Here is a 27,595-nt window from a genome sequence, read left to right on the forward strand (position 1 = left end):
AATGCGTCCAAGATGAAGCATCTCATCAGCAGAGTGAAAAATCTGTCAAGAAGTACGTCTAAAGTCACGCCAGAACTGAAAGATATTGATCAATGTGGCTTTGTGGAAGGGAGACCAGCACTGACAATATTAATAGAACAATGATCCGGAGAGAAGCAGAATGCAAGAAGATACCACTGTCATTAATGAGTCTTTTTTTAAAACAAGAAACATCTTTATTAAATTATCATGCACGACACAGGCCATGCTACATTTATATAAATGACAATAAAACATACCGATACAATCTCAGTTGCACATATTACACATTCCAAACTGTGCCAACACAATTGTAGCTGGAAATATTATACATCTCTTGACATATCCAGTCACTGTTAGTCAACAATTACATAGCTCATTCAAATTCTAGCTTCTTTTTAACCTCATTCCTCCTCGGCATGTATTGACCCCACAGTTCTCAATTTTCCTGTGTAATTTGCGTCTACCCTTTTCTAAAGACCCCAGTTCCAGTTGTTTTAACTCTGACTATTTTTATTACTTCTAGTAAAACTGGTTTAGACTGATTTTTCTAGTAATTGCTTTTTTGGCAGCCATAATAATTAGACTTGGCAAGGCCTTACTATGTCTAGGCAATTCCAAGTTTGTATTATAGCTCAAAAAATCATTTTTCTAGTCACTCCAACTTGCTCATCCAGCATCTCTGACAGAGAAGACTGCAGGGAATCTTTTAAAAAAGTCTACCAATTCATTACATTAACAGAAAATATGTTCCCACTTACCTCCTTCTGCCCCATCACACTTCAAATAATTTTTCTCAGGTAGACGGAAAATGTTGAAGTCTGCTTGGGGTATAAAAACACCTATGTAAGCACTTCCAGGCAAAGATCTGAAATCTTATAGATTTTGTTACACATTTAGGAGACCTACATATACCCCCCATTGCTTCTTTGTGAATTGTTCATCTAATCTCTCTTCCCAGTCCTTCCTAACCTCCTCTGATTCTTTATCATGCAATATTTTATATGTTCTACTAAATTATTCCTTTCTTAATGGGAACTTCTGTTCTAGATTCAACTACAACCTCTACCAGTGCTAGTCTTTCATTTAGGACCCCCCATTCCTTTCTCTTTGCCTACACTCCATATCAATCCTTGATATGGAAGGCAGTCTTTAGCCTGCAGTCCAAATAAGTTCTTGACATCTTCTGATTCTATTTCCTTTCCCTCTAGTTATTTGATCCCAGTCCCTTGGTTTCTTTGCCAGTTTTCTCCAATACATTCCCATACCCTTTTGTCTATTGTCCGTATCTCTTCTAACTGCAGTCATCCCTATCGGCAGAACCTCCTTTCTCCATTCCCATGTTGGCTTAGTTCTTAGAAGACTTACTGCTACTTTACGAGTATTTTATTCTGCACGACTATGTTCAGCATAGAGGTCTGCAACCAAAACCCCAGTCTCTCCCGGTTACCGGAGCTTCTCCCAGTTTCAGTATCATCTCTTTCCACTCTGAATTATAGTTTTCTGCTTGTGCTATGTATAGGAGCCCTAACAGTGTTGCTCTGAAATGTTCCATCAACTGGGATAATCCCACTCTGCCCTGTTCTACTGTTAGAATAAGATTTTCCCACTTAACTCTTGCTGTCTTCTTCCACATAAAAATCTTCAGCTCTTTATTAATTGCCAGAACTTCTCCTGTGGTTGATAAAAATATCTCTGACCTGTGTACAAGACTAAGAGGACTAAACATTTTAACTGTTTGTATCTTACTATCCATGTGCATATAACAAAGCTTCCATTTTGTTTGTGTATTATCTTTGTTTAGTCTTTTCCCCACATATCCTTAGCTACCACACCAGTATAATTTTTCCTCTATACTCTTAAATACTTCATTTTATCATGTCCCCAATTCTATGTAGGTGCATAATTTACCACCAATACCTTTGTTTTAGCTTCATTAATTTGGCATCCCAAAAAGATTTGAAACTGTCTCAAAATGTTCCACAGCACTGTAATGTCAATTTCTGGTTTTTCCAGGTATAAAATAATGTCACCTGCAAACAGAGTCATCTTTTCTTGACTACCATACCAATTATATCCTTGAATTTCTAAGCCCAGTATTTTCTTTGCCAATGGTTCTACATGTGACGCAAATAAAAGGGGAGAAGACATCCCTGCCTGGTGCCTCTGCTCAAGCAGAGATAATCAGAGAAAACCCCACCTTCGTTAACTTTAGCCTCTGACCCTTCATACATCCTCCTAATCAACCTTATAAATTTTATCACGGAAAGCAAATGTTTCCATTGCTTTGCTCATAAAATTCCAGCTTACTCTGTCAAGTGCTTTCTCTGCATCAAGACCCACCAGCAACAGTGGTATTTTCTTACATTCTGCTTCCCTCTGGATCACCAATGTTATGTTAATGTTCTCAAATGTTTGCATCCCCTCCACAAAACCACACTGATCCATATCTATCAATGTTGTCATCACTTTCACCATTCTTTTAGCCATTACAGACAAAACACTTTATAATCCTGTTTTAGTATTGAAATGGGCCTGTATGAAGCTGGACCTGACGGATCTTTACTCTCTTTAGGTAGTACAGCTATTACCGCTTGCTTCCAGGATGTTGGTACTTCTCCTCCTCTTAAAATACTGTTACTCCAGATCTTAATCAGTTTTTTTCCTCCTAGCTGCCAAACTTCCACAGGAATACCATCTAATCCCAGGGGTTTTAATGAAGATTTGCTATACATCACCATTTTTCTCTCATTTCCTCCTATCTTAACTGTTGGTAATCAAGTCTCCTCTCTCTCTATCCTTGGCATATTTATTTTTTCCATAAACATTTCAATTTGTACCTTTTCTTGACTTCCATATTTCTCTGCTTTATACAGACTTTCACAGAATTGTCAAAATACTCAAAGACACTAAGGAACACGTCGACACTGAAATACACCAGAGATAATAGTTCCTTTACCCGTACACAGTTCACAATTCCACACCGACACTCTGAATAGATAAAACACGTCTTTATTACGAATACAATTCAGTAGTTGAGCGCTTTCATCTAATTTAATTAGACTTCTTCAGAACAATCCTAAAACATTATAATATAGCTTATATACTTTTTTTAAAAAAATACGTCATTTTATTCATCAACATTTAAAGTGCCAGTGTGCTTATTCCATTAGTACCGTCCTTGTGTTTACTTTAAACAGCTTAAATACCTTCAAAATATAATTTTATATAACTACTCATATTAAGTCTATAATGGGTAAAAACTTCTGCATTATGAAAAACATATATTTAATAAATATTGTATTTAATATAATAAATTGACTAAGACATTCATGTATTAAAAAACTTTCATTATTAAAAAATTCATATGATTACAATGCTACCTTAATTTGATTTAATTTACCATATTCTCCAACATGGGCTTTATGGATATATGGTCATTGAGTCCTGGGGGGATAGAGGCATTTAGCCTAATTTGCCATCTGGTCTCTAGCTCAGCTAGCTTCTTTTTAATACATCCTCCCCTTGGATTCTCCTTGGCCATATCTACTATACCAAAATGAAACTCATTACAGTCTTTTGACTGAACTATGTGCCTCCACAGGGCGTTCCTGGTGTCTTCCTTTTTGATATTGTAATAGTGATCATAGATCCTTTCTCGAAGGCACCTATCGGTCTTCCCTATGTAATAACAGGGACATTTCGTACAATAAGCAAGATAAACGATGTGTTTTGTTCTGCAATTACCTTTTTTAAAATTAATTTTTGTATGATATAAATCATCTAGCGTGATACTATTCTTCTTTGTAATATACCTACACTGATTGCAGGTACCACATCTAGATGTTCCCCCGATAGCACCTGTTTCGACATCAGATCCTTTTTTCCTTTCCATCTCAGTTTTCATATTAACTCCATTCCTGGTTACAAACTTGGGTGCATTACCTACTATGTCCACTAGCTTCCTGTCAGTCTTAAATATACTCCAATTTTTTGTGATAATATTCTTAACCTCCCTGTTCCATGGAGTATATTGTACTATACAAGCTCTACTGTATTCAACTCTATCAGCTTCCATTGCATTTTCTTCCTTATTATAATTCTTTTGCTCGCTAAGGGATCCTGCACCCAAAAGGGGAATATATTTATTACCCCATTCTTTTCTTACATATTCGGTCACGTCCGTTATTAACCAGTTGGGGTACCCTCTCTGATGGAACATGTCAGCTATCACCCTCAATTCTTTCAAAAAATCATCATAGTCTGAGGTCATCCGAGCTGCTCTTATGCATTGACCCCTAATTATGCTTCTCTTCTGACTGAAGGGGTGACAGCTCGAATAGTGTAAATAGCTATTGCTGAAGGTTTCTTTCCTATGTATATTAGATTTTATCTTATTTCTTACCACTTCTATCTTGGTGTCCAAATATGTTATTTTATTTTTGTCAGTATTGAATGTAAATTTAAGCCAACTACTCCTAGTGTTTAAGTAATCCTTAAACTTTTCTAATTGTGTGGGGGTACCTATCCATATCATAAACACATCGTCCAAAAACCGGTAATAACATGCCATATGTTTGTACCAGTTAGTGTTTAAGATATATTCTTCCTCCCAGTCACACAAATAGAGATTTGCATAAATCGGGGCGCAAGCAGCTCCCATTGCTGTACCCCTACTTTGAACGTAATACTCCCCTTCAAATAAAATGAAGTTGTATTTTAAAACAATTTCCATAAATTCCACTATTAACAATTTCTTATCAGATGTAAGATGACTAGCCTTGGTCAACTGGGATTCCAACCTGGATAATCCATCTACGTGGGGTATACTTGAAAATAGATCCACCACGTCTATGGTGACCAAGGTGCATCCCGGTGATATCATTTCATTTTTAAGTCGACCTAGGAAGTCCCATGAATCTATAATAATGTGTTCAATGGACTTGTATATGGGCTTTAACCAAACGTCCACCACCTTTCCAAAGTTGAAAGTTTCAACTTTGGAAAGGTGAACCGCCTTAAAACAATTTAATTAACCACTATGAGACGACAAAATATCGTCGCGACGTACAGATATCAAGTATTTTCATCACAACTCTGACAATGCCAAGTGAGAGAGCAATATGCGCTATTACTCTGGAAATCTATTTCGTGTATTAGGCTATGTGTTATGATAATAGTACTGACCAGGATGCCACTAACAAGGCCCTGGGCGCAGATAGCTAAGATGAAAAAACAACCTGTCACCCGCCTGAAAAAGTCCCATGCAGCTTCCGTCGAATGTCGCTCTCTTCAGGGAATATTCCCCACAGTGCAGGATCCTGGCGGCAAAGTGGAAACTCCATGGAACTGAGGAAGAACAAAATATTATGCGGAAAATGGTTGCTCTTTTCAGCTGTAACGTCGAAAACTGGTGAAAGGAAAGATAAATCAGATGTGAGAAACGCCTGCAATCGTGAGTAAAGCGAATGATTTATCATACAAAAATTAATTTTAAAAAGAACCTTCCTGTTGGTAAATTGCGGCGATCAAAAAAGAGCCGAAACATGAGCATGGTCGGTGCTCGGACAGGTATGGCCAAAGAGAAATCAAAGGGCGATGCGCCAATAACCAGATATTGAAATTGACTTCATCTCTCACCTTTCAATATGTTAAATCAAGTGCAAAATGTCTGTTTAATAGTTTTAATACATGAACAGTGTCAATATTTGATAAATATATGTTTGAACATGTAGACTGTAATATGAATATATAAAATTATGTTACAAACTGGGTAAAATAAGAACAGTATATGTAAATGTTGACAAATATTTTAAGCTATGCTAATGTTTAGGATTCATCTAATTATAGATGAAACTTCAATTGATATAAGAGCGTGAATTTTTTTTTTTTAAATTTTAAATTTTAAATTTTTTAAAACATTTTTTTTTTAAATTTAAAAAATTTTTTAAAAAATTTTTAAACCAAAAAACCCCCCTTTTTTTAAATCTTTTTTAAAAATTTTTTTAAAATGGGTTTTTTTTTTAAATTAAAAAATTTTACCTAAATATATTAATGCCCAATCTAGTGGCATAATTTACCACCAATACCTTTGTTTTAGCTTCATTAATTTGGCATCCCAAAAAGATTTGAAACTGTCTCAAAATGTTCCACAGCACTGTAATGTCAATTTCTGGTTTTGCCAGGTATAAAATAATGTCACCTGCAAACAGAGTCATCTTTTCTTGACTACCATACCAATTATATCCTTGAATTTCTAAGCCCAGTATTTTCTTTGCCAATGGTTCTACATGTGACGCAAATAAAAGGGGAGAAGACATCCCTGCCTGGTGCCTCTGCTCAAGCAGAGATAATCAGAGAAAACCCCACCTTCGTTAACTTTAGCCTCTGATCCTTCATACATCCTCCTAATCAACCTTATAAATTTTATCACGGAAAGCAAATGTTTCCATTGCTTTGCTCATAAAATTCCAGCTTACTCTGTCAAGTGCTTTCTCTGCATCAAGACCCACCAGCAACAGTGGTATTTTCTTACATTCTGCTTCCCTCTGGATCACCAATGTTATGTTAATGTTCTCAAATGTTTGCATCCCCTCCACAAAACCACACTGATCCATATCTATCAATGTTGTCATCACTTTCACCATTCTTTTAGCCATTACAGACAAAACACTTTATAATCCTGTTTTAGTATTGAAATGGGCCTGTATGAAGCTGGACCTGATGGATCTTTACTCTCTTTAGGTAGTAGAGCTATTACCGCTTGCTTCCAGGATGTTGGTACTTCTCCTCCTCTTAAAATACTGTTACTCCAGATCTTGATCAGTTTTTTTCCTCCTAGCTGCCAAACTTCCACAGGAATACCATCTAATCCCAGGGGTTTTAATGAAGATTTGCTATACATCACCATTTTTCTCTCATTTCCTCCTATCCTAACTGTTGGTAATCAAGTCTCCTCTCTCTCTATCCTTGGCATATTTATTTTTTCCATAAACATTTCAATTTGTACCTTTTCTTGACTTCCATATTTCTCTGCTTTATACAGACTTTCACAGAATTGTCAAAATATTTCTAGCACTTTTTCAGGATCCCTAGTTATCTTCATTCTAATAAGCTCCCTAGTTATCTTCCTTCTAATAGGTTTACTAAGCTTGGTGAAGGCCCTTTCTACTCTCTGTTGTCAGAGTCATTCTGCTAAACGTTTTTATGCTCTAGAATTATCAAAAACAGTGGCTTAAAGGCACTCTTTCTAAACTCATGTATAGTTCTGTAGTTGCTCCTCTTGTTCTGTTACATTCCACCTATTTTGCAATTTATCAGTCCCTATAATTTCTTAACCATATTGCCCTTATTTCCAACCTATTTTTAAATTCCATTTTAATTTTATCCCACTCCCTTGCTATATTTTCAGAAATTGATATCTTCTCTAATAGCTCCTGAATAATTTCCACTACCCATTCCTTAAATTCCTCTTCTCAACAGATAAGTGGGAAAGCACCAATGTCTCATTTTTATTTCATTACCCTGCATTTTTATTTTAGTTATCATTGGCGCAGGATCTGAAATGGTTATTGGGTGCATATCATGACCTTCAATTAAATGCATAAGTTCCTTGGAAATGTAAATTCTGCCTAGCCCATTTTTTGTATCTTGGGAAACAACATGCACATTCACTCAGAATTCCTAGTCCTGAATTCACATCGTCAGTGTCAAATATTTTCACAAATTTCTTTGAAAATCGACTCCTTATTCTTCCCTTTCTGGGCCCCCACAAACACATCTTCACTGTTGCAAATCAAATTCCTGTCCCCATCTATAAGTAATATTCCTTCTTGAAAGCAGATTATTTCTCCCAGAATTTTCTTTAGCTCTATTACAACTGTTTTTGGTGGAATATAAATACATGCCCCTTAGTACTACAAATCTACCAGTCTTTTTTCCTCTTCCATTACTGTTGGAGCTCCTCTTGCAATTAATATTAGCACTCCTCTCCTCCTTTGCCCCAGGTATTCCACTGAATAACCATCCTGAAAACCTGTCTTTATCAAATTCACATGTTCAGTTCTTTCCAAGTGTGTCTCCTGTAGCATAGCTATTTGCACTCGACATTTTTAATATAATTCACTATTTCTATCTGAGACCATTAACATTTGAAGACATTACAGAAGGAATAATTCTTGAGGAATTATTATTACCACCTTTTATGAATAACACCTTTTTTGTCAAATGTCTAGTTCTAGCTTTTGTGTTACGTGTGCACTGTTTGACAGGTTAATCTTTTATACAACTGTTTATTGTCATCTCCATTTGAGCCTATGTCACATCTTGGAGAACATTTTTGTTTTACTGAAAACCCTCAAGTAAAACACACACACACACTACACACCACACACACACCACACACACACACCACACACACACACCTTCAAATCTTAAAGATTCACCCCTTAATAGGGACACAAATTCCAGACAGCCACATACACAGACTCGAGCTAAACAGAAAGAAAGCTTATCCATGCTAAGATGCACAGTAGAGCCTTTAACTATATTAAGTGCTGCCTTGTTTTGCTCTGTCTTTATAGCTCTCCCAGCTGGGAACACACGAGTGCTTTCTGAAAACATTTTCTCCAAGCCATTTCTCTTCATCAGATTGTCTGCTAGTGACACGAGAACCTAATACAGGATGGTTTACTAGAAAAAGACCTTATAACATTCAATATTCTTTCATTTACTTGCTTTCTGACAAAACTTGTTACTACACGAGGCTAAAGGCCTTAACACAGTAGCAGACTTAATTTTTCTTTTGTCATGCTCTTTTAAACAGATCCTTTTTTTGTTGTTTTTTAGTTTGTGTTGTTTTTTTTCTGTTACACACTGCAGTGTCTACATTTCTTAAAACTAAACAAAGAAAAACAGAGAAGGGAGAAAGAACAAAAAGAATAAACAGAATCACCTATTTACATTAGTATCCCCATCACACAAAAAAAAAAAAAAAAAAAAAAAAAACTTCATGCAGAGAAAATCGAAAATCATGCACCACTTAGAGCAAATTTTTTTCTTTAACAGTCAACTCTTTCCTTCCTCTTCCCCTCTCCAGAGTATTTTTCCAAACATTAATGACATGAAGTAGGGAGGGGCTTATATTATTTTGTTGAAAGACTAATCGCCAAACGGCCATATCAGCGATTTTTTTCACAGGTGGAAAAAGCACTTGGCTACCATTGGGGATTTGCCCTTTTCCTCACTGCAGTGCGATCGTGGAGTTGGTATATTTAGTTAGGGGGGTGTGGGGGGTGAAACCCCCCCCACTATGTAGGGCTTGAACGTTTATTAGGCCAAGCCACTGGGAAAAAAGTCACGGATGTGGCCATTCGGCAATTACAGAGTTCGCTGTTTACTTGTCAATGAAGATGTGTTCACTGAACTCGACAAAATAATATAGACCCAAAGTAGGGCATATGCTTTAGAGTCCCCTACAAGTTTAAAAGAAGTCCAAACAAGTCCAATATTTTCAGATTTTCTTGGTCTGTCCTGTTTCACAAATGTAATTATTCCTTTGTAATCTCACATTTGTCAGTTTCCAAGTTACTGATTTTAGTCCCCTACAGAGTTTAAAAAGTCCAAGAAAGTCCAACAATACCAGATTTTTCTATTTCAGTTCATCCCCATCTCCCAAACCCTGTCTCTGCTTCATCTCCAGTGCACTCTCAATTCTTTGAGTCAACTTCTGTACTCCCCCTCCCCAATCATTTTCCATTGAAACACTGGGAAAAGGTTTCACTGGCATGGTCTCCCTCTGGCCTTTACTACCAGAAGAACAAGAAGTAGAATCTCCTTCCATTTCACAGCTCACTTTTTGTTGGACAAAAGTGCATCTCTTCCTTAGCATGTACTTAATCAAAAAACGTTTTTGTTCCTCCAGGGAAAAATATTTTGAGGACAGCTAGTTTGAATATCATGCCTGCTTCTCTGCATTCCCTGTATAATGGAATAAATGTACTCCTCTTCTGCCTGGTGTGCAATGAGTAGTCATTCTCCACAAACATTCTGCTGTCTCCCACTTTTAATATTTTGCCCTTCTAAGTACGAATAAACTGTGGTATGCTGAAGTAAATTCCAAAACCAAAGAACCAAAAACATGAACAGCTGACAGCAGAATGGAGCCAATAAAGGATACCCCAACAAAGTATATAAAATCATTATTTAATGACAAATATCACACTGATTTAGCACTTACATTTCCTATCCTGGAAACTTAATCAGAATCAAAGTCATTAATACTAAACACATTTAAAATACCTGTTACTATGCAATCATTGTTACAAAGTACAGCATTTAGTCAATCACCACGTAACCTCCAAAAACAATACATTGACATTACTACTTTAAAACCAAACTGCACAAATATGTAATACAAACATTCCTTGATATATTAAAATATATTTGAATATTAAATATAACTACGTTAAAATACAACTCACCCCCCCTTAATATTTGGATGCCCTCAATTTTAAAGCGGGAGCCAGTGAATAATGATCATTTAGTCTGAGATATAGGCAGGCATCCAAAATGCATCTGCCAAATAAAATTCCCAGAATTCCAATCTGGGATTCCAATTATCACCCCTTTCCTGGGGTCTGACCATCTCAGGAACCCAAAACCTAAAATTTGCATTTTTACACTTGACAGAATGTCTAGAGTGTGTTGGTCTTTTTTTTTTTGTTAATTTCATACATATGGTCATAAATTCTTTGTTTCAAACTACGCTCACTTTTCCCTACATAAAATGTGAAACAGGATACACAATAAGCTAGGTATACGACCCATTCAGAAAAACAATTAAAATATCCTGTTGCACAAAATGTAAATTTTTGAGTAGGTAAACTAATTTTGGTAACATTAGATATAAATGGGCATTGGGGGTGCATCCCACACTTAAAAGTCCCTTTTCTAGACCCCTCCTGGAGGGAGAAGTAGGGGATTGATGACCCAGTTTCAAAAATATTCTTCAAATTAAAATTTCTTTTGAAACTGAACTTTAATGGCCTGGTGAACACATTTAACTTATTTGGCATAATAGCAAAAAGTTTTCAATATTTTGTAATATTCTGGACCTTGATAGCATCCTGATTGTATGTAACCACCGAATAAGGTACCATGGCACCCAGTTCCCCAGGTTCCAAATTCATCCTCCCTCCATAACACTAACATCTGTATCTGAAGTGCTCATTAAGGGGAGATATTTCTTCCTCCACCCTGTCATAACTTTTAGTGAGTGCTTCAGGGTACCCTCTATCTTTGAATAATCCCTCAATATAAATTTAACTCCATCACTAAATCACTTTGAAGTGATTGGTGTGTTTTGACCTATTAGGTTAGGTTGATATGTATTTAAGATTTTGGCTACCTGTACCTATTATTCTGATGAAGTCAATCTTTTTTGATGAAAGCGCTCAACCGGTTACATTGTGAATAAAGGTGTGGTTTCCATTCGCCCTGCGGGTGATTTTTTTTTTTAACTTCCCCATCTTGGACAAAAAGTCCCATGAATCAATTAAAATGTGGGGGTACAGCCCATAAAATGGCTTTAGTTTTCTATCCACAAAATTTGCCAAAAGCTGGGTTTTAGAGCCCGCTGAAGTTACCACAGGTCTCAAAGGGGGATTAGGGGGTCCTTATGTATTTTAGGGATTCTAAATATCCCAGGGATACAAGGTTTAAGAACCAATAAAAAAAAAAAAAGTTTCCTAACTGCTCCTTGTAATAAATTATTCTCCAAAATCATATCTTTTTGTATGGTACATAGTCTTCATTACGTGAAACCTGAGAATATCTCTCCGCAGAAATCAAAATCTCCAGCATTTTAGCTGAAGCGTTCCACTGTTCCATAACAACTACCCCTCCCCCCTTTGTCTGGTTTCATGATTCTCATTTCATTATTTTTACTCAAAACCCACAAAACATTCTCTCTCTCATTAAATTACTCTGATACAAGCTTAGATTTGAAAAAGATCTAATTTCGTTAATCACTAGGGTTTCAAAATTGCTTAGGTCTGGATGGAGGGAAGGGCTGAATAAACTTTTTTTTACTTAATGCATCCATCGCTTCTTACTTGGTACATCATTAAACATAACATCTAAATTCAATTTCCTGATAAACATTTTAATGTCTAGTAAGGTATCAGCCATATTACCCTTTTTGGCAGGAATAAATGTAAACCCTTTTTGAAATAAACGAGTTGATGTCAATTCCACTAAAATCGAACATGTGGACATCAAGTGTAATAGTGCACACCTGCTTGTGAATAACATGATTGTTCAATGTTAATTGCACACAAATATCACAAGACTACATAAATCCAGTTAACGATGCCTGTTCCTGCCTCTCTGCAGCTGGGGTTGACAAGTTTGCCTGGATTGATGTCTCCCTGTTAACAGAGCATAGGTAGGATGGGAGGGAAGGTTCTAGATTCTCAAGGATCTCCTCAAGGCACATTCACTAAAGGGACCCCCCCCCATTTCTGCCAATATCAGTAGAAACATTATTATAGTGGTTAGTATAATCCACCTCAGTTTCTTCTTGGAATTGGTAGGATTGGTTTGTTATCCGAAATTAGGAAAGTCTACCTTTTGAGACAAAATAAAGCAAAGCCTATTTACTTAAATGTAGAGAAGAAACAGAGGAAGGTGTTGTAAGTAGAACTGACTTAGTAAAATCTTCCACTTGCTGCTTTGGCAAGGCATTTCTGCTCCCCATTAGTTTTGAAATGAATCTCATTAGAAGTATATTAAAGGAACACTGGAAAATTATTCTGGGAAACCAAGAACTAGTGAAAGTTGGAGAGGTCCCAGTTTTTACTTATAAAAGATGGGATATCATCAAAACTACTTTGTTCCCACACTTGTGAGCACAGGGAGTAGCCCAGGTACATTTAAATGCGGTAGGCGCATGTACTGCACATTTATCAGCAACACTTCGAATGTTCATTTAAAAGCATTAAATAACACAATTTGGGCTAAAAATAGGTATGATAGCAACTCACAAGGAGTTGTTTATTTAGCAATGTGCGAGTCTTGTACAAGTTATTATGTGGGCAAGACAATCAAGAAATTATCAAAAAGAATGTATGAATATGTCACAGCGATAAAAATGGCGAAACATTCATTACTTTGTGTCAATTTTTAAAAAATTGACATTTTTTTGTACTGGATGCTGTTAGTCAAGACAGTTTCTCAGGGAACTTTCATACATTACTTGCGTACTGAGAGACAGTGGCAAAAAGCTACAGGCAGACAAGGAATCCAGGTGAAATGAGAATCCATAAACATTAAATGTTTTTTATTATTACAAGACTTTAATAAATAAATGTACAAGAAATTGAAAGTTGAGCTACCATTCTTTAAAATATCAAACTGTGAAGACAGGTGAAGGCTGCCAGCCTAGGGTATAGCAGTTGGTAGTGCCCAGAGCCTACAGTCTGGCGCTTCTAGCCCTAGCCCATGATAATCCCTTTGCAGGTCATATGGGCATAAAACATACAAAGAGACATATTATGCAGAACTTCTACTGGCCTGGAATTTCCAGAGATGAAGCAGGGTAGTGTAGGACCTATGAGCAGTGCCAAAAGGTAGGCAAGGCAGGAGACAAGCTGAGAGCTCCTTTGATGCCTTTGTCTGTGATTGAGGAGCCATTTCAGAGGGTAGCTATGGATATTGTGGGACCTCACTGAGTACCCAAAGTTCCACAGGGAAAAAGTATATCCTACTGGAAGAAGATTATGCTATATGATACCCTGAGGCAGTGGCTTTGTCCTCCATTGAGGCAGAAAAGGTGGTGAATGCTTTGTTAGAGATTCTCATCAGGGTAGGTTTCCCCAAAAGAAATACTGACTGACAGAGGTGCCAATTTCATGTCGGACCTGCTGGCATGTCTGTGGAAGTACTGTGGGGGTGAAGCACCTGAAGACCATCCCCTACCATCCCCAGATTAATGGTCTTGTTAAGAGGTTAAACTCTCCAATCAAGTCCATGCTATGGGCATTTGCAGACCAGTTTAAGAGGGAGTGGGACAAATATTTGCCCCATCTGTTTGCTTACAGAGAGGTTCCCCAGGAATCCACAGGTTTTTCACCCTTTGAGTTGCTGTATGGGCATAGGGTGAGGGGACCTCTAGATTTAATTTGAGATGAGTGGGAAGGTGATTGTGCACCTCACAAGGAGTCTGCTGTGACATATGTCCTAAACTTCAGGACAAGGCTAAGGGAACTCATGGATTTGACCCAGGAGAACCTGGCAGAAGCCCAACAGAAAAAGGTACGGTATGACAGGAATGCTCGAGCTAGAGAATATGCTGTAGGGCAGCAGGTAATGGTTCTCATTCTTGTCAAGACACAAGTTGCAAGCAGCTTGGGAGGGACTCTACAAGGTGGTAAGGAAGGTAAGTGATGTTAACTACATGGTAGAACTGCTAGGAATGTTAACATGATGAAACCTTACCATGATAGGGAGGCCCTTGTGCTGAGTATTTTCAGTGGATGGCAAATGGTGTCTGAGGGAGCTCTGATGACTGATCTGCCCAGTGAGGCTTGGACTCGCACCTCAGTGGAAGGGGCAGCAATGTCCCAGCAGCTATCTCCTACCCAGGTTCAAGAAATCTGAGTAGTGTTACAGGAGTTTGGGGACATGTTCACTAGGAAACCAGGGTGCACCCACCTGGTACAGCAACAGGTGGATACAGGACCCCAAAGGCCTATTAGGCAGACCCCTTACAGGGTGCCTGAGAGAGTCAAACAGACTGAGGGAGGAGATGCAGGAAATGTTGGAACTAGGGTTAATTCAAGAGTCCCAACAGTCCCTGGCCTCCCCAGTGGTGCTGGTGCAGAAGAAGGAAGGCAGCACCAGGTTCTGTGTGGACTACAGGAAATTAGTTGCACAGTCAGATGCTTACCCCATGCCTAGGACAGATGAGGCCGTAGAGTAGCTGGGTGAGCTAAGTATCTTACTACTATTGATCTTACCAAGGGTTACTGACAGGTGCCCTTGACTCCCAGTGCTACAGAGAAGTCAGCCTTTGTGACTCCTTTTGGCTTGTACGAGTTCAAAGATGCCCTTTGGGATGAAAAATTCCCCAGCAACTTTCCAGAGGCTGTTAGATCATATCCTAACAGGAGCAGAAGGGTTTGCCCTTGCTTACCTAGATGATATTGCAATTTACAGCCATTCCTGGTAAGAGCACCTTCAACATGTCAGGGAGGTGCTGGGTAGACTAGAGAGGGCAGGGCTGACCATTAAGCTCAGCAAATGTCAGGTGGGTATAGCAGAGGTCTCTACCTGGGACAGAGTGGGGAGTGAAAAGATCAGGCCAGAACCTGCCAAAGTGAAAGCCATTCCGGCATGGCCTACACCTGTTACCAAAAAGCAGGTGAGGGCATTCTTAGGGACAGCAGGTTACTACAGACAGTTCATCCCCAGTTACAGTACCATAGCTGCTTCCCTCACAGACCTGACAAGAACAGGCCAGATAAGGTAGTGTGAACCTCAGCATGTGAGCAGGCATTCCAGGAACTTAAGGAAGCTTTGGGAGGACCCACTGTATTAGCCAGTCCAGATTACAGCAAATAATTTGTGCAGATGGATGCTTCAAACCATGGGGTAGGGGTTGTACTTAGCCAGATTTCTTCAGAGGAAGAAGAGCACACAGTAGTTTATCTCAGCTATAGGCTCCAACCCAGGGAGGAATGCTATGCAGATGCAGAAAAGGAATGTCTAGACAAAGTGTGGGCACTGCAGAAACTTTAGCCTTATCTGTAAGGAAGAAAATTCACTGTAGTGACAGATCACAATCCCCTAACATGTTTAAAAAGAGCCAGCCAGCAAAATGCAAAGTTGCTAAGATGGAACCTAGGGTTGCAAGCATATATATCAGTGCAGCACCGCAGTGGGATTAGCAATGCCAATGCAGATGGGGTCTCAAGGTACACTCAGACAGACCTAACCCTCTCTCAAGCAACGTTTCTCAAGGGTCACTTGAAAAACTAGCTCGAGTTCTTCGGGGGGGGAGGATGTGTGAAGATAGGTGAAGGCTGCCAGCCTAGCTATACAGAATTTTGTAGACAATTCTGTCATTTGTAAATATTAATGTAAGCCACAGGCTTGTTCTCTTAAATGTGAAAAGACTGTATTGGATGTTGAACTGAAAAAAATCTAACAGTGCACTCTGCTGTAAGAAAGCTGACAAGTCAGGCACTTTGAAATTCTTTGATCTAAAACTCTGAGCCAAGAGGTCTAGAGGGAGGCATTCTGCCTATTGTTTTGAGGCCAGAGTTAACTGCTAGAATTTACATGTATAATTTCTTTTATTGCTCTGGCTTCCTGACCAGCTGCAAGATCAAAAGGGCTATTAACTTCTGAGTTTCTGTTAGCCTGGGAACCAGAAAGAAATGATGTAATCTGAAATGAATCAGTGGTACTGGGTTATCAATTTAAGGACAGAAAGAATGAGGGCATTTTAGCATTTGTCTTGAGAACATCCAGCTCACCAGCACTCTGCCTGTGTCTATATGTAAGTTTATTTTAGAACTGTGTTTTCTCTTAGATATAGCTAGGAACTAGGAAGATTAGATTTTTTTCTATACTGATGTAAGAACTTTCCTACTGTATTATTTTAAGTATTTCTCTATGATCTCCAAACTCTTGACTAGCACTGTGTACTAAGTATTGTCTTGTGTTTTTATTATTATTAAATATTTTTAAACCTTTCAACTGTGGCTGTTTTGTGTAGAGATAATTTAAGCTCTAGAGTACATTGCATGTATATAGTGATACTGGCCAAACCACTCCAATAAGCCGTGACTGTGTTAAAGTCATAAATAAATAACATTAAGAATTTACCTTATATGCGTTTAGTCAAGAACAACATGCAAGGATGTGTAAACAGAAATTTTATTCTTACAGCGCTGGGAGTTATTCATAATTCTTGATGAAGCATTCTCACTTTACATACAAAAACTGTAATTTTATACATTTTCTTATCAAGCTGCTCATGCAGTTTCATGACATTATAATGACTGTGTCCTATAGAAAACTTTGCAGAAATGTTCTTATCCCTCGTGATTTTCGCTTTAGACTTCATGTGAACACCTTCCTATACATGATTCACCTGCTTCCAAAGGGTCTTGTTTCGGACTTTGGATGTTTCAAACCTGCTTTAGCAACAAGGCACTCTTAGTCTGGAGGAGTCAGGCTGACAAATTCCTTTTTTGTATAGCTACATGCCTCTCTTCATGCAACATGTACTATTCCCTCTTATTACATACTAAAAGAATGCAGTAAAAAAACAGCAATACTGCGGGCTTATGAAGCTGTATTTTTCCCAGCCCTGCATACAAATTATATTTGCTTTTTAACAATCATATTATAGGATCATTAATAAACTGAAACTGATATACATTTTAATAAGCTGGTCTTGTCCCATAACAACTGTTCAGTTGCACTTACCATTTGGATAATACTGCACAATATAATTGGACACCCTTTCATAACGGCCTTTTGGTAGCCGATAAATATTAGTGGGTGGTGGCAGTGATTTCTACCGTATAGTCTGGGTAAAAGGGGGCACAGCTGGAGAACCTGGGCCAGCCTTCCCTGTGGCTGTATACAACTCTTATCTCAAAGTGTGTGCATGTGTCAGCTACTTGGGCAGGAATACAAAGCACTGGTTGGACAGAGAGGGTACTAGAGGTTTTAGCATGCCCACTTGGCTGAGATCTGGACCCTACAGCTGTGTCAGTGGGGAGTCTTATTGGGAACCTGGAGAGAAATGGAGAAACCAGCCCCAGACTAACTGCAATCTGGTGTTAGTGGCGAGGATTGAGCCTCCTTGATTGCTGGGCCAGGGCATGGGATTCACACCAGCCTCAGTAAGTACTCAGCAGTATGAAAACCAGCTACATAATGATTAAAGACTATCTAGAGCATAAAGTTATGCTTCAAGCAACTCAGCACTCCAGCTATGCAATTCTCCACTGTCACTGTGGAGTACTGGGAAATCCATCACATGATGGTGCTTTTCTTTAAAAGATGTTACAACTGGGGGTATAGTTCTACAGACTGCACTAGGTGGTACAATGAAGACCATATACGGACTGCTAAGCACAGCTCTCTGCTTGGAAAATTGTTAGATTTCATGACTCCCACTTAATATTGCTACTTCAAGCTCGACAAAAGGCTTCTGAACATTCTGCATGCAAAAGAAAACAGACATTCAAAGTTGCTGTTGTAAAACAAGTACCTAGTGTACAAACCAAATACTGCAGTTTTATGATAAAAAGTACAGCTGTGTACACTTACCATAAATGTAGTTGTTAGAGAGTGTATTCACTGTTGCAGTCATCACATTTGGGTTATCTGCTTTACAGGTAGCCCTCAGCCGGCCTGAATACCAGAGTCTTCGGATTTCTGCGTCAGATGCTGTCGCTTCTTCCATGACATCAGGTTGTCAGGGGTATAAAACATGCAGCAGATGCCATTACATCAGTTTTTCTTGCCCCAGATGTCAGGTGCCCCCACAATAGGAAGCAATTATATGGTATGGTACACCCCCATCAAAAAGCAAATACACATGAAAAAATATATGTATACCAAACAAGAAGGAAAGGTAGAGCCAAGAGAAGTCAGGGGGCTGGAGAGAGGGTAACCAGGACTGCAACAGTGAATACACTAACATCCACATTTATGGTAAGTGCATACAACTGTACTATGTTCTTCGTGTTTCACTGTTGTAGTCATTGCATTTGGGTTGATTCCCAAAACTAAGGAAGGGAAAAGGTAGTTAAAGAGCATTAGAGCCAGCTATTAAGCCCTGCAAGACTGCTGTGGCAAATCCAGCTCTGGATTTAGAAAATGTAGGCAGGTAGTAATGCTTGGTGAAGGTGTGTACAGAGCTCCAGGTAGCAGCTTCCAGGATGTCCCTGGTAGGGACTCCTCTGAGAAATGCTGTAGAGGTAGATGCAGCCCTGGTGGAATGTGATCTTATCCCCCTGTGGGGGAGGTTTTCCATGGTGCTTGTAGCAGAAATTAATGCAATTAGGCTATCCATTTGGAAATGGTTTGCTTTGAAATGGCCTTCCCCTCTGCCCCTGCAGCAAAGCCAACTAGCAGCTGGTCAGATTTTCTGAGAGGCTTAGTCCTGTCCAAATAGAATCTAAGTTGTCTGTGCACGTCCAGAGAGTGCAGTATCCTTTCCCCTTTGTTTTGTGGATTAGGGAAAAAAGTAGACAAATGAATGGGCTGGTTTAGGGCCACACTAGACACCACCTTGGGCATAAAGAAAGGATTAGTCCTGAAGGAAACCCTGTCCACATGGAAGATAATGAAGGGTTCCACTGCCATGAGGGCCTGTAATTCAGACACTCTTCTTGCTGAAGTGATGGCTAGAAGTAAGGCTGTTTTCCAAGAAAGGAATTTCAACTCTGCTGTTGCAGTTGGCTCAAAGGGGGGGGGGGGGTGAACTTTTCCAATACAAAGTTAAGGTCCCAGGCTGGAGTGGGAGCTCTCCTGGGGGGGTCTCCGATTTTTGGCCCCTCTAAGGAATTGTTTTAGCAAGGGGTGAGAGAAGAGGGGTGGCTCAGTATTATAATATGCTGAAATGGCAGAGGCATGAATCTTAATTGACGAGAAGGATAGGCCTTTGTGGAGAATTTCTGTTAAGTACTCTAGAATAGGAGGTAAGGGCATCATTGTGCCCATCCCCTGAGCCTGGCTCCATGAACAGTATCTTTTCCACTTTTCAGCATAGGATTTTCTGGTACTAGGCCTCCTTGCCTCCAGAATGACATCCCCCACCTGCTTACTGAGGGATGCTAGAGGAGAGCTCATGGAATTAGCCAGGCTGAAAGGTTCAAGGTTTGAAACAGAGGTTGCAGAATCTGACCCACCTGCTGGGACAGCAGGGAAGGGGTCTGGGACAGGTGCCATGGGTGCAGCAGTGTCAGACTGCGCAACAGGGGGTACAGGTGCTGACATGGCCAGTCTAATGCAATCGGTATTGTTCTTGGCTTGTCCTGTTTGATCTTTAGTAGAACCTTCGATTGGAGAGGCAGAGGGGGAAAGGCATAAACCAGGAGGCTTTCCCAGGTAAAGGACAGGGCATCCACTTTCCAAGCTTGACTGTGGGGAGTTCTGGTGCAGAATTTATTCAATTGGTAGTTCTAAGGGGAGGCAAACAGGTCTACCTCTGGGGTCCCCCATCTGTTCTCCTCAAGAGGTTGAATATTTTGGGTTCTAGTTTCCATTCGTGTGGGTCCATGAGATTTCTGCTTAAGTCGTCTGCCAGAAAATTTAGTTTGCCTAGCAGGAATTGAGCTTGTAGGTGCACTTTGTAAGCTCAAGGCCGTGCTCCACAAAGCCATGGCTAGTCTGCAGAGATGGTAGGAGTGGGTTCCCTCCTGCTTGTTTATCTACCACATAACTGTGGTGTTGTCTGTCTTTACCAGTATTTGTCCTGGAAGAATAAGGTCGTTGAAGGCTGTCGGAGCATTCTGTACAGCTAACATTTCTTTTTTGACCGATATGCAGGTGCATCTGTCTCTGGTTCCATTTGCCCTGAAAGCATTGCCCTGCCATGTGAGCCTCCCATGCATAGTCTGATGCATCTGTTAGGGTTTGGGCGGCAGGGGGTAGAGTGAAAGAGTCCCTTGTTGTGGTAGCAGGCCTCTGCCCACCAAAGGAACTCTGTCCTTAGACAAGGAATGATGGGAATCATTGTTTCCAGGTCCTGAGAATGTTGACACCGTATACGTTTTGGATACCATTGGAGTTCTCATATGCAGTCTTGCATATGGAATTAGCAGAATGCAAGAGGCCATGAACCCCAGAGCTTGCAGTATTTTCCTTGCAGATAGAGTTTTTGTGGCCAATAATTTGAAGTAGGTTGTCAAATAAACTTGTTTCTCCAGAGTGAGGAATGCCATCTGGGAAGTTGTGTTCAAGCTTGCTCCTAGGAATACAAATCTGTTGGCAGGGTACTAGGTGATATTTCTTTTCACTGATGGTGTACCCCAGTGAGGTTAGAAGTTTCTTTACAAATGCCAGGTGTTGTAATAGCACGTCCTGGCTTTCTGCCTGAATCAGACCATCGTCCAGGTATGGGTAAATTTGAATATTTCTCTGCCTGCAAAATGTAATGGCTGGAACTAGACACTGAACACCCTGGGCACAGTAGATAAGCCAAAGGGAATTGCAGAGAACTGAAAGTGCATGGAGCCCATCCTGAAATGTAGGTATTGTCTGCCGGATTTTCTTATTGGGATATGCAGGTAAAGCTTCATTTAAGTCTAGGGTTGCCAGCCAGGCATCCTTGGCTAGCATAGGAAGAAGCTGTTGAAGAGTTAGTATTTTGAATTTTGGAACCACCAGAAAGGTGTTGAGAATAGAGAGGTCCAAGATAGGACGCCAGGAGTTTTCTTTTCTGGGTACCAGAAAAAGACTTAAATAAAAACCTTGTCCTCTTGGTTCTGCTAGGACAGGTTGAATAGCCCTGAAACTGAGGAGAGAGAACCTGCTGTTGGGCCTCCGCCCATTGATTTGAAGGGAGGTCCGGCCAACCATTTGGGGTTGGCAGCGTGTGGAACTGGAATCTGTAGCCTCGTGAAACTATGTTCAAAACCCATTTGTCTTGGGTAATGAGTTCCCAGTTTTTTGCATGCAGGGCAAGCTTTCCTCCTAAGGGAGCAAGTAGATGAGCAGTGCTTTGGAAGGGTTAAGGTTAAGTCATTGTGCCATTTTTCCATAGGGGGTGGCTTACTACTCCCTGCTGTGGAAGTGGGAGCCCCTCACTGCTTAGATCTGTGCGTAGCCTGAGACTGAAGTCTTGGTGGTCTGCTGTTCCTGGGTTTGGACTGAGAAGGCCTGGAAGGGACTGGAAAGGACCAGTTCTTTGAAGGCCAATGCCTACTGAATCTGGGAGGCTGTACTTGTAGAAAATCTAACAGTTTGTACAGATTTAGCTTTTTCCTCCATCCTTTTGAGGACTTCCTCTGCTTTGTTGCCAAAAAGGCGGTCTTGGTTTAAGGGTGCATCCAGTAATTTAGCTTTAACATAATCTGGCAAGTTTTGTCCCTTAAGCCAAGCATGCCTTCTAAGTACAGACCCAGTGACAGCAGCCCTGTAAGATGCTTCTAAAGCATCAAAACCACATTGCAAAGTATATTTACCAACTTGTTCTGCAGAATGCATTCAATCTTGCAAGTCTGTGTTCAACAGTCAGGAATCATCATCACTTTCGGTTTAGGTAATCCCATAATATGCTGCTGATACTTTAACATATGAAACTGGCAATTTAAAGCCCTAATGGCCAAAGTAGCAAAAGTGTATACCTTCTTACCCCATCGGTCTAAGACTCTAGAATCTCTATCAGAAGAGGTAGGATTTTTGGCAGCAATAGCCTTAATGCCTTTTGGTCCTTGGGAAATGGTCTCTGGATCCACAGTAGGATTGTTGAAGAACTTGCGAGAGTCAGGTACTCTGTAGTACCAGTCAGGTTTTCTGGGAGCTGGAGGTAAAGTGTCTGGGGTAAGGCTAGATTCCAAGAAAACATCATCTACAATAGCCAGAACAGGAGGGATAGCTAGAGTCCTGTGTTAAGGCAGAAGTAAGAATTCCCCAAGTCTCTTTTTGGACTCGGGGAGCATTTTCACTGGGAAAGCCAGGACTATTCTAAGGGTATGCAAGGTTTCTCCAAAAGAAAAATCTTCTGCAGGGGAAGCAGAGGGAATGGAATCCTCCGCATCAGAATCCTCATAAGTAGATAAGGGAAAATCCTGGTAATCAGAAGGAGCAGAGATATCAGATTCCTGATGAGAAGAATCAGAAAGAAAATCGGTTCTAGGTCTCAGAGGGGAAAGGCTGGCTTCCCCTAATTAAGGTAATAAGGTCTTCAGCCATTCTGAGCATTTGTTTTTGAGGCATATGGGCCTGAGTCAGCGGTTTGGTTGTCAGTTTTCTAGGTGTAGTGCAAGTTTTAGGCCTGAGGAATTCGGTACTTCTAGTAGGAAATGATGCCGTTGGTTTAATATGAAAGTCTGTAGGCCTGAATACACCCTCAGAAGCCGGTGCCTGCACAGCGGCTCTGGACCCATCCAAGGTAGACATCCGCAGGTTCCATAGTCGAAGAAGCATCTCGTGGCATACCGGACTCTGAATGGGTCTCAGTAGAGGCCTGAAAATTCATAGTAGCGGGCATCAGGAGCTGCGAAAGTGCCTCACTGAGTACCAGTGGACTGGCGCCTAGCTTTCCTGAAGCATCGGCAGTTTTGGACCTATGCAGTCTGTCTCTGTCCTTATCCTTACGTTTTTTGGAAGATCGGTAGTCGGACGGCTTAACGAAGCCATTTCGGAGTACGGAGATGGAGAACAAAAGTTTTTAACTACAAAAAATAGCCTGACGACTAATAGTTCGGGCGTTGAACAAGGCACAAAACCTACAGCAAGGGATGTCGTGGTCTGGGCCTAAACAGGTGATGCAGTAAGAATGAAAATCTTTTGAGGTATTTGCTTTCCACAGGCAAGACAATTGTTAATTTTTTCTGACATCTGTTAGAGCAAGAAAAAAAAAAAAAAAAGGATCCCCAACGGGGTACTTATCTTTTTTGAAGATTTCGGGTCTGAAACTCAAAAACGAAAATTTCAGGAGTCGGCTGACCGGCACTTGCGAACTGCTTCAGGCACTGCACTGCAAGAAAGACTGATATAATGGCATCGGCTGCATGTTTTATACCCTTGACGACCTGACGTCATGGAAGAAGCAACAGCATCTGATGCAGAAATCTGAAGACTCTGGTATTCAGCCAGGCTGAGGGCTACCTGCAGGCAGATAACCCAAATGCGATGACTGCAACAGTGAAACATGAAGAACATCAAGGTATTACATAGCTGGCTCTGTGGCACAGAGGAATTAAATTCTGACTATGACCCAATCCGGAACTACAGCTTGGATGCTGGAAGAGATGGGGCAGTGAGAGTGGGAGTGAGAAGCAACTACCAGTTCATTCAACTTGGGAGTGTGGGGTGATATGGCTCACAGCTGTTGACATCTACAGGAAGCAGTGAATACCACCTCCTGCAAAGAATGGTACAACCATGTATAATGCTACCCCTGGGCAAGCATAATGGCTGGGGAAAGTCAGCATGCCATGGGTCATTATGTGCAGTTTGCAGCACTGAATGCAGCTTAAGAGAGCTGCTGCAGGTATGGAGAACTCCAAGTTAGAGTGGTAGGGCACTCCATCAATCCTGAAAAGCTGGCCATCTCCACACTACCCAAATCTAACACCAGGAAAATGAATGGGACGACTAAATACATTGGTCAAGAATAAATAGTTCATAAGACTATCATCTACCCCACGGATGCCTGGCATTTGCCCTCAATAGGTCAAATGCACCAAATGGGTGAAGACAATGGAGTCACTGGCCAGGTCTCGTGAAGTTACACACTGCAGTGACAACGTCCACGTGTTTATCTTTGGAAGGGGGAGATGAAGTTTCTATATAGTGGAAAAACCAAACAGAACCACTGGGGAACATAACCATCAAATCCCAAAGATCAATCCCTTGAAGGTGCAGGGTAGTATACCAATTCAACCACTAGTGTAACACGGATAAGCATCTTTAGTTCTAACTAATGATTATTTTTAATTGTATAAATCTCAAAAGTAATTTAAGTAAAATACAAATGGCCAGGACATTCACAACAGCACATACTCTGAGCTACTTGACTTACTGTGTTAAGACCTTCCACGATAACCCAGTTGCGAGGTCGGATAACTTGGATGATTTTGCCTTGCTTTCCAGAGTCCTTCCCAGCAAGAACTTGAACCTGTAACAATCAAATTATAAAGAACAGGGTATCTCACAGTTAGAACAATGCAAAAAGCTACTGAAAATCCACTGTCACATGGAAGGTATAGCAAAATATACATATTTATTTTTAGCCATTTTCACACATTTTACTACGTCAAATATATAGTAAAAGCATAGCAGCAATCTGAAGTTTGTACATTTTTATTTCACATTCCCATGTAACCTGGAAGATACAACACAAGCCACATGAATAATCACACAATAAAAAATGCAAAATACAACAGAATGTAATCAGCACTGTTTGGCTGGGCTGCCTTGTGCTGCAATTCCTTGCTGCACACTGCTACTGACCAGTTCTAACCAGATTCAGCCTTGCTACCAAACCCAAAGACACAAGGGAAGTTTTATTTAATCCATATCCATCTATGTACTTTTAAAATTAACATAATTATAATCGGTTAATACTGCTATTGTGTCAGAGTTGTGCTACTTTATTTTCCTGAGACAGTAGGAAACTGGTGCAGTTCTGCTTGCTCCAGGTTTAACTTTCCTCAGAAGCTGTTAAAACAAATGCAGCTTTTAAAACTGTGTTGCACAGCAGGATCTATTGCTCCATGTGGCCTAGGCTACTCTATGCTGTACGTCAGTGCTACACGCAACTACTGGAAGGATCTCTTCTCCATGATTCAATCTTACTGAATAACCAACAGAGCACATTACACAGACGCAACTGATTTGTTTTAAAATGTTTATAGCTTATCTACCCTTCCCTGGAGTCATCTTGGTCTTTAGCTCGCATATTTATTGAAAGCTGCCACTCATTGCATAACTTCTCTCTAAGCTTCGCTGAGTACACACTTTTGCTGCAGTGTAACAATACCTTGTTGATCCTAGATCAGCTGCACTGCCCAGAGACCGGTCATCTGTTTTTAAAAAGATGCCTCCATGTCAGTTTTTCAAACTGTTTTAACAGCTCTCTAATCCCAGACCAGTTTATATCCATCAACAGCTAAACATATTCACATTTCTCTTTATACATAGGCTAGTTAGAGTAAATCTGGTTGTATCCAAGCATGTGGCAACAAAGTCTGATAAACCATCACAGTTTGGCACCTCCGCCTTCCGACACTGAAATTTGCATTTCGTTGCATTCCAGATGCAATCGTTGTGTAGCACCCGAGGTCACTGAATCTGAAGCATGCGTTTTATCACCTGAACCACTCTCCATTTTGTTGGCAACAATCAAACCTTGAAGTGCATGGCATGATGCATCAGATCCCACCTCCAACCCTACTACTGACTGCATCAGTCTGCTACTCTATAGTCTTATTATGTAATTTCTACTACCTGCTTAGTCCTCATTCTACAGTTATTACACAGAATTCATGCACTGCTCCCACATTACTTTTAATTCTGTACTGCACCAACCTATAGTTGTTTATTACTGTCAGATCATACTACTTTTAAACTTACACTACTTTCATGCTATTGTTATTTAGCCAAATTTGGATACTGCATGTACTGCGGTGGTGGTGCTGCGGTAGCGTTGTCGCCTCACAGACGTTGCTCATTCGATTCTCAGAGCGTCTTCTGTGTGGCGACATGCATGAATGGGCGTTCCTTCATTGAAGGTTGTGCGTTAGGTCTGGCAAGCCAGCACGTAAAAATCTACTGCTAATCATTAGTGGACCGGAGTTACGTGGTGGCGACCCCTAACTGGGAAAAGCCGAAAGACACAACAACCACCAAGCTATAGCTGTGTCCTGCCTTCAGATTAGACTGCTTTACATAATTTCAATTATAGCTTGAACCTACAGGGAAGAATCCGTGACTGTACACCTTTATCGTACCAAGTATATCCCTTCCACAGCACAGTTTATCTACCAAACAGTTCTTCTCTGCCTATTAACTAAATTGGTTCAATGCACAAATCCTGCCATCTGTAATTCACCCCACCTGGCAAACATGGAAGCCCAGCCTACCTTTATCCCTTCTGTTGCTAGCCTTATGTTATTTCTAAGAAGCTGGCAACTGCCTAATACTGAAACAAGCTGGCAACTGCCTAATACTGACAACCAACTACCACTGGAGTAAAATGGCAAGACATGTGAGATGTTTTTAATTAGTTCTACAATCTAAACTCACTTCACACTTACACAAATTGGTCAGTAAAGAAAAATTAAACTCACCTCACCCATACATCTATGATCAAAGGATCTCACTAAACCAATATATGTGCAGGTTTCAAAACTTCAAGTCTCCAAGAAACAGGACCAAAGAGCCTCTGCAGCAGTTCATTTACACAACTCTACCGTACTAACCTCCACGTTATCAGGCTGCAGAATGCAAACATTTCTCTGTCACCAGGGATGTACAGTGACTCCATCATTAGGCATACCCTACACTCACTAAGTTGGACAAAGGCAGAATAAAGGCATCGCTCGTCCCTCTCTAATACAGATGACAGGCAGGGCAGTTCGTTTATATGCTTTATTATATATAAACACATTACGATGGATAGCAGTATTACAAAATATAAACAAACTGATTGACAGACTACACAGACATACATACTTACATCGCAACAGCTTACTACAAAATGGCACGTGCTCAGTATTTATACACTTGTGCAAGCCCCTAGAAAGCTTCTTAAAGGCATACACACATATTGATCTACATACTCCCTCCAAGTAGATTGCCCTCAATGAAATGACATTAGAAT

General features: G+C 40.2%; 1 protein-coding gene across 3 annotated transcripts in view; it reads right to left on the bottom strand.

Moving 5' to 3' along the window:
- The window catches only part of MRPL24 (mitochondrial ribosomal protein L24), a 307,204-nt gene that overhangs the window by 128,632 nt on the left and 150,977 nt on the right, over window positions 1–27,595 (bottom strand). For all 3 annotated transcript variants that reach the window (XM_044079808.1, XM_044079809.1, XM_044079810.1), the window contains exon 3: window positions 24,794–24,889. In XM_044079808.1, coding sequence (XP_043935743.1) covers window positions 24,794–24,889 — 96 coding nt within the window. The remainder of the gene's footprint in view (window positions 1–24,793; window positions 24,890–27,595) is intronic.

Source organism: Protopterus annectens, chromosome 8.part0, assembly GCF_019279795.1.
Source record: "Protopterus annectens isolate FY-2018-M chromosome 8.part0, PAN1.0, whole genome shotgun sequence".
NCBI classification, from domain to species: Eukaryota; Metazoa; Chordata; order Ceratodontiformes; family Protopteridae; genus Protopterus; species Protopterus annectens.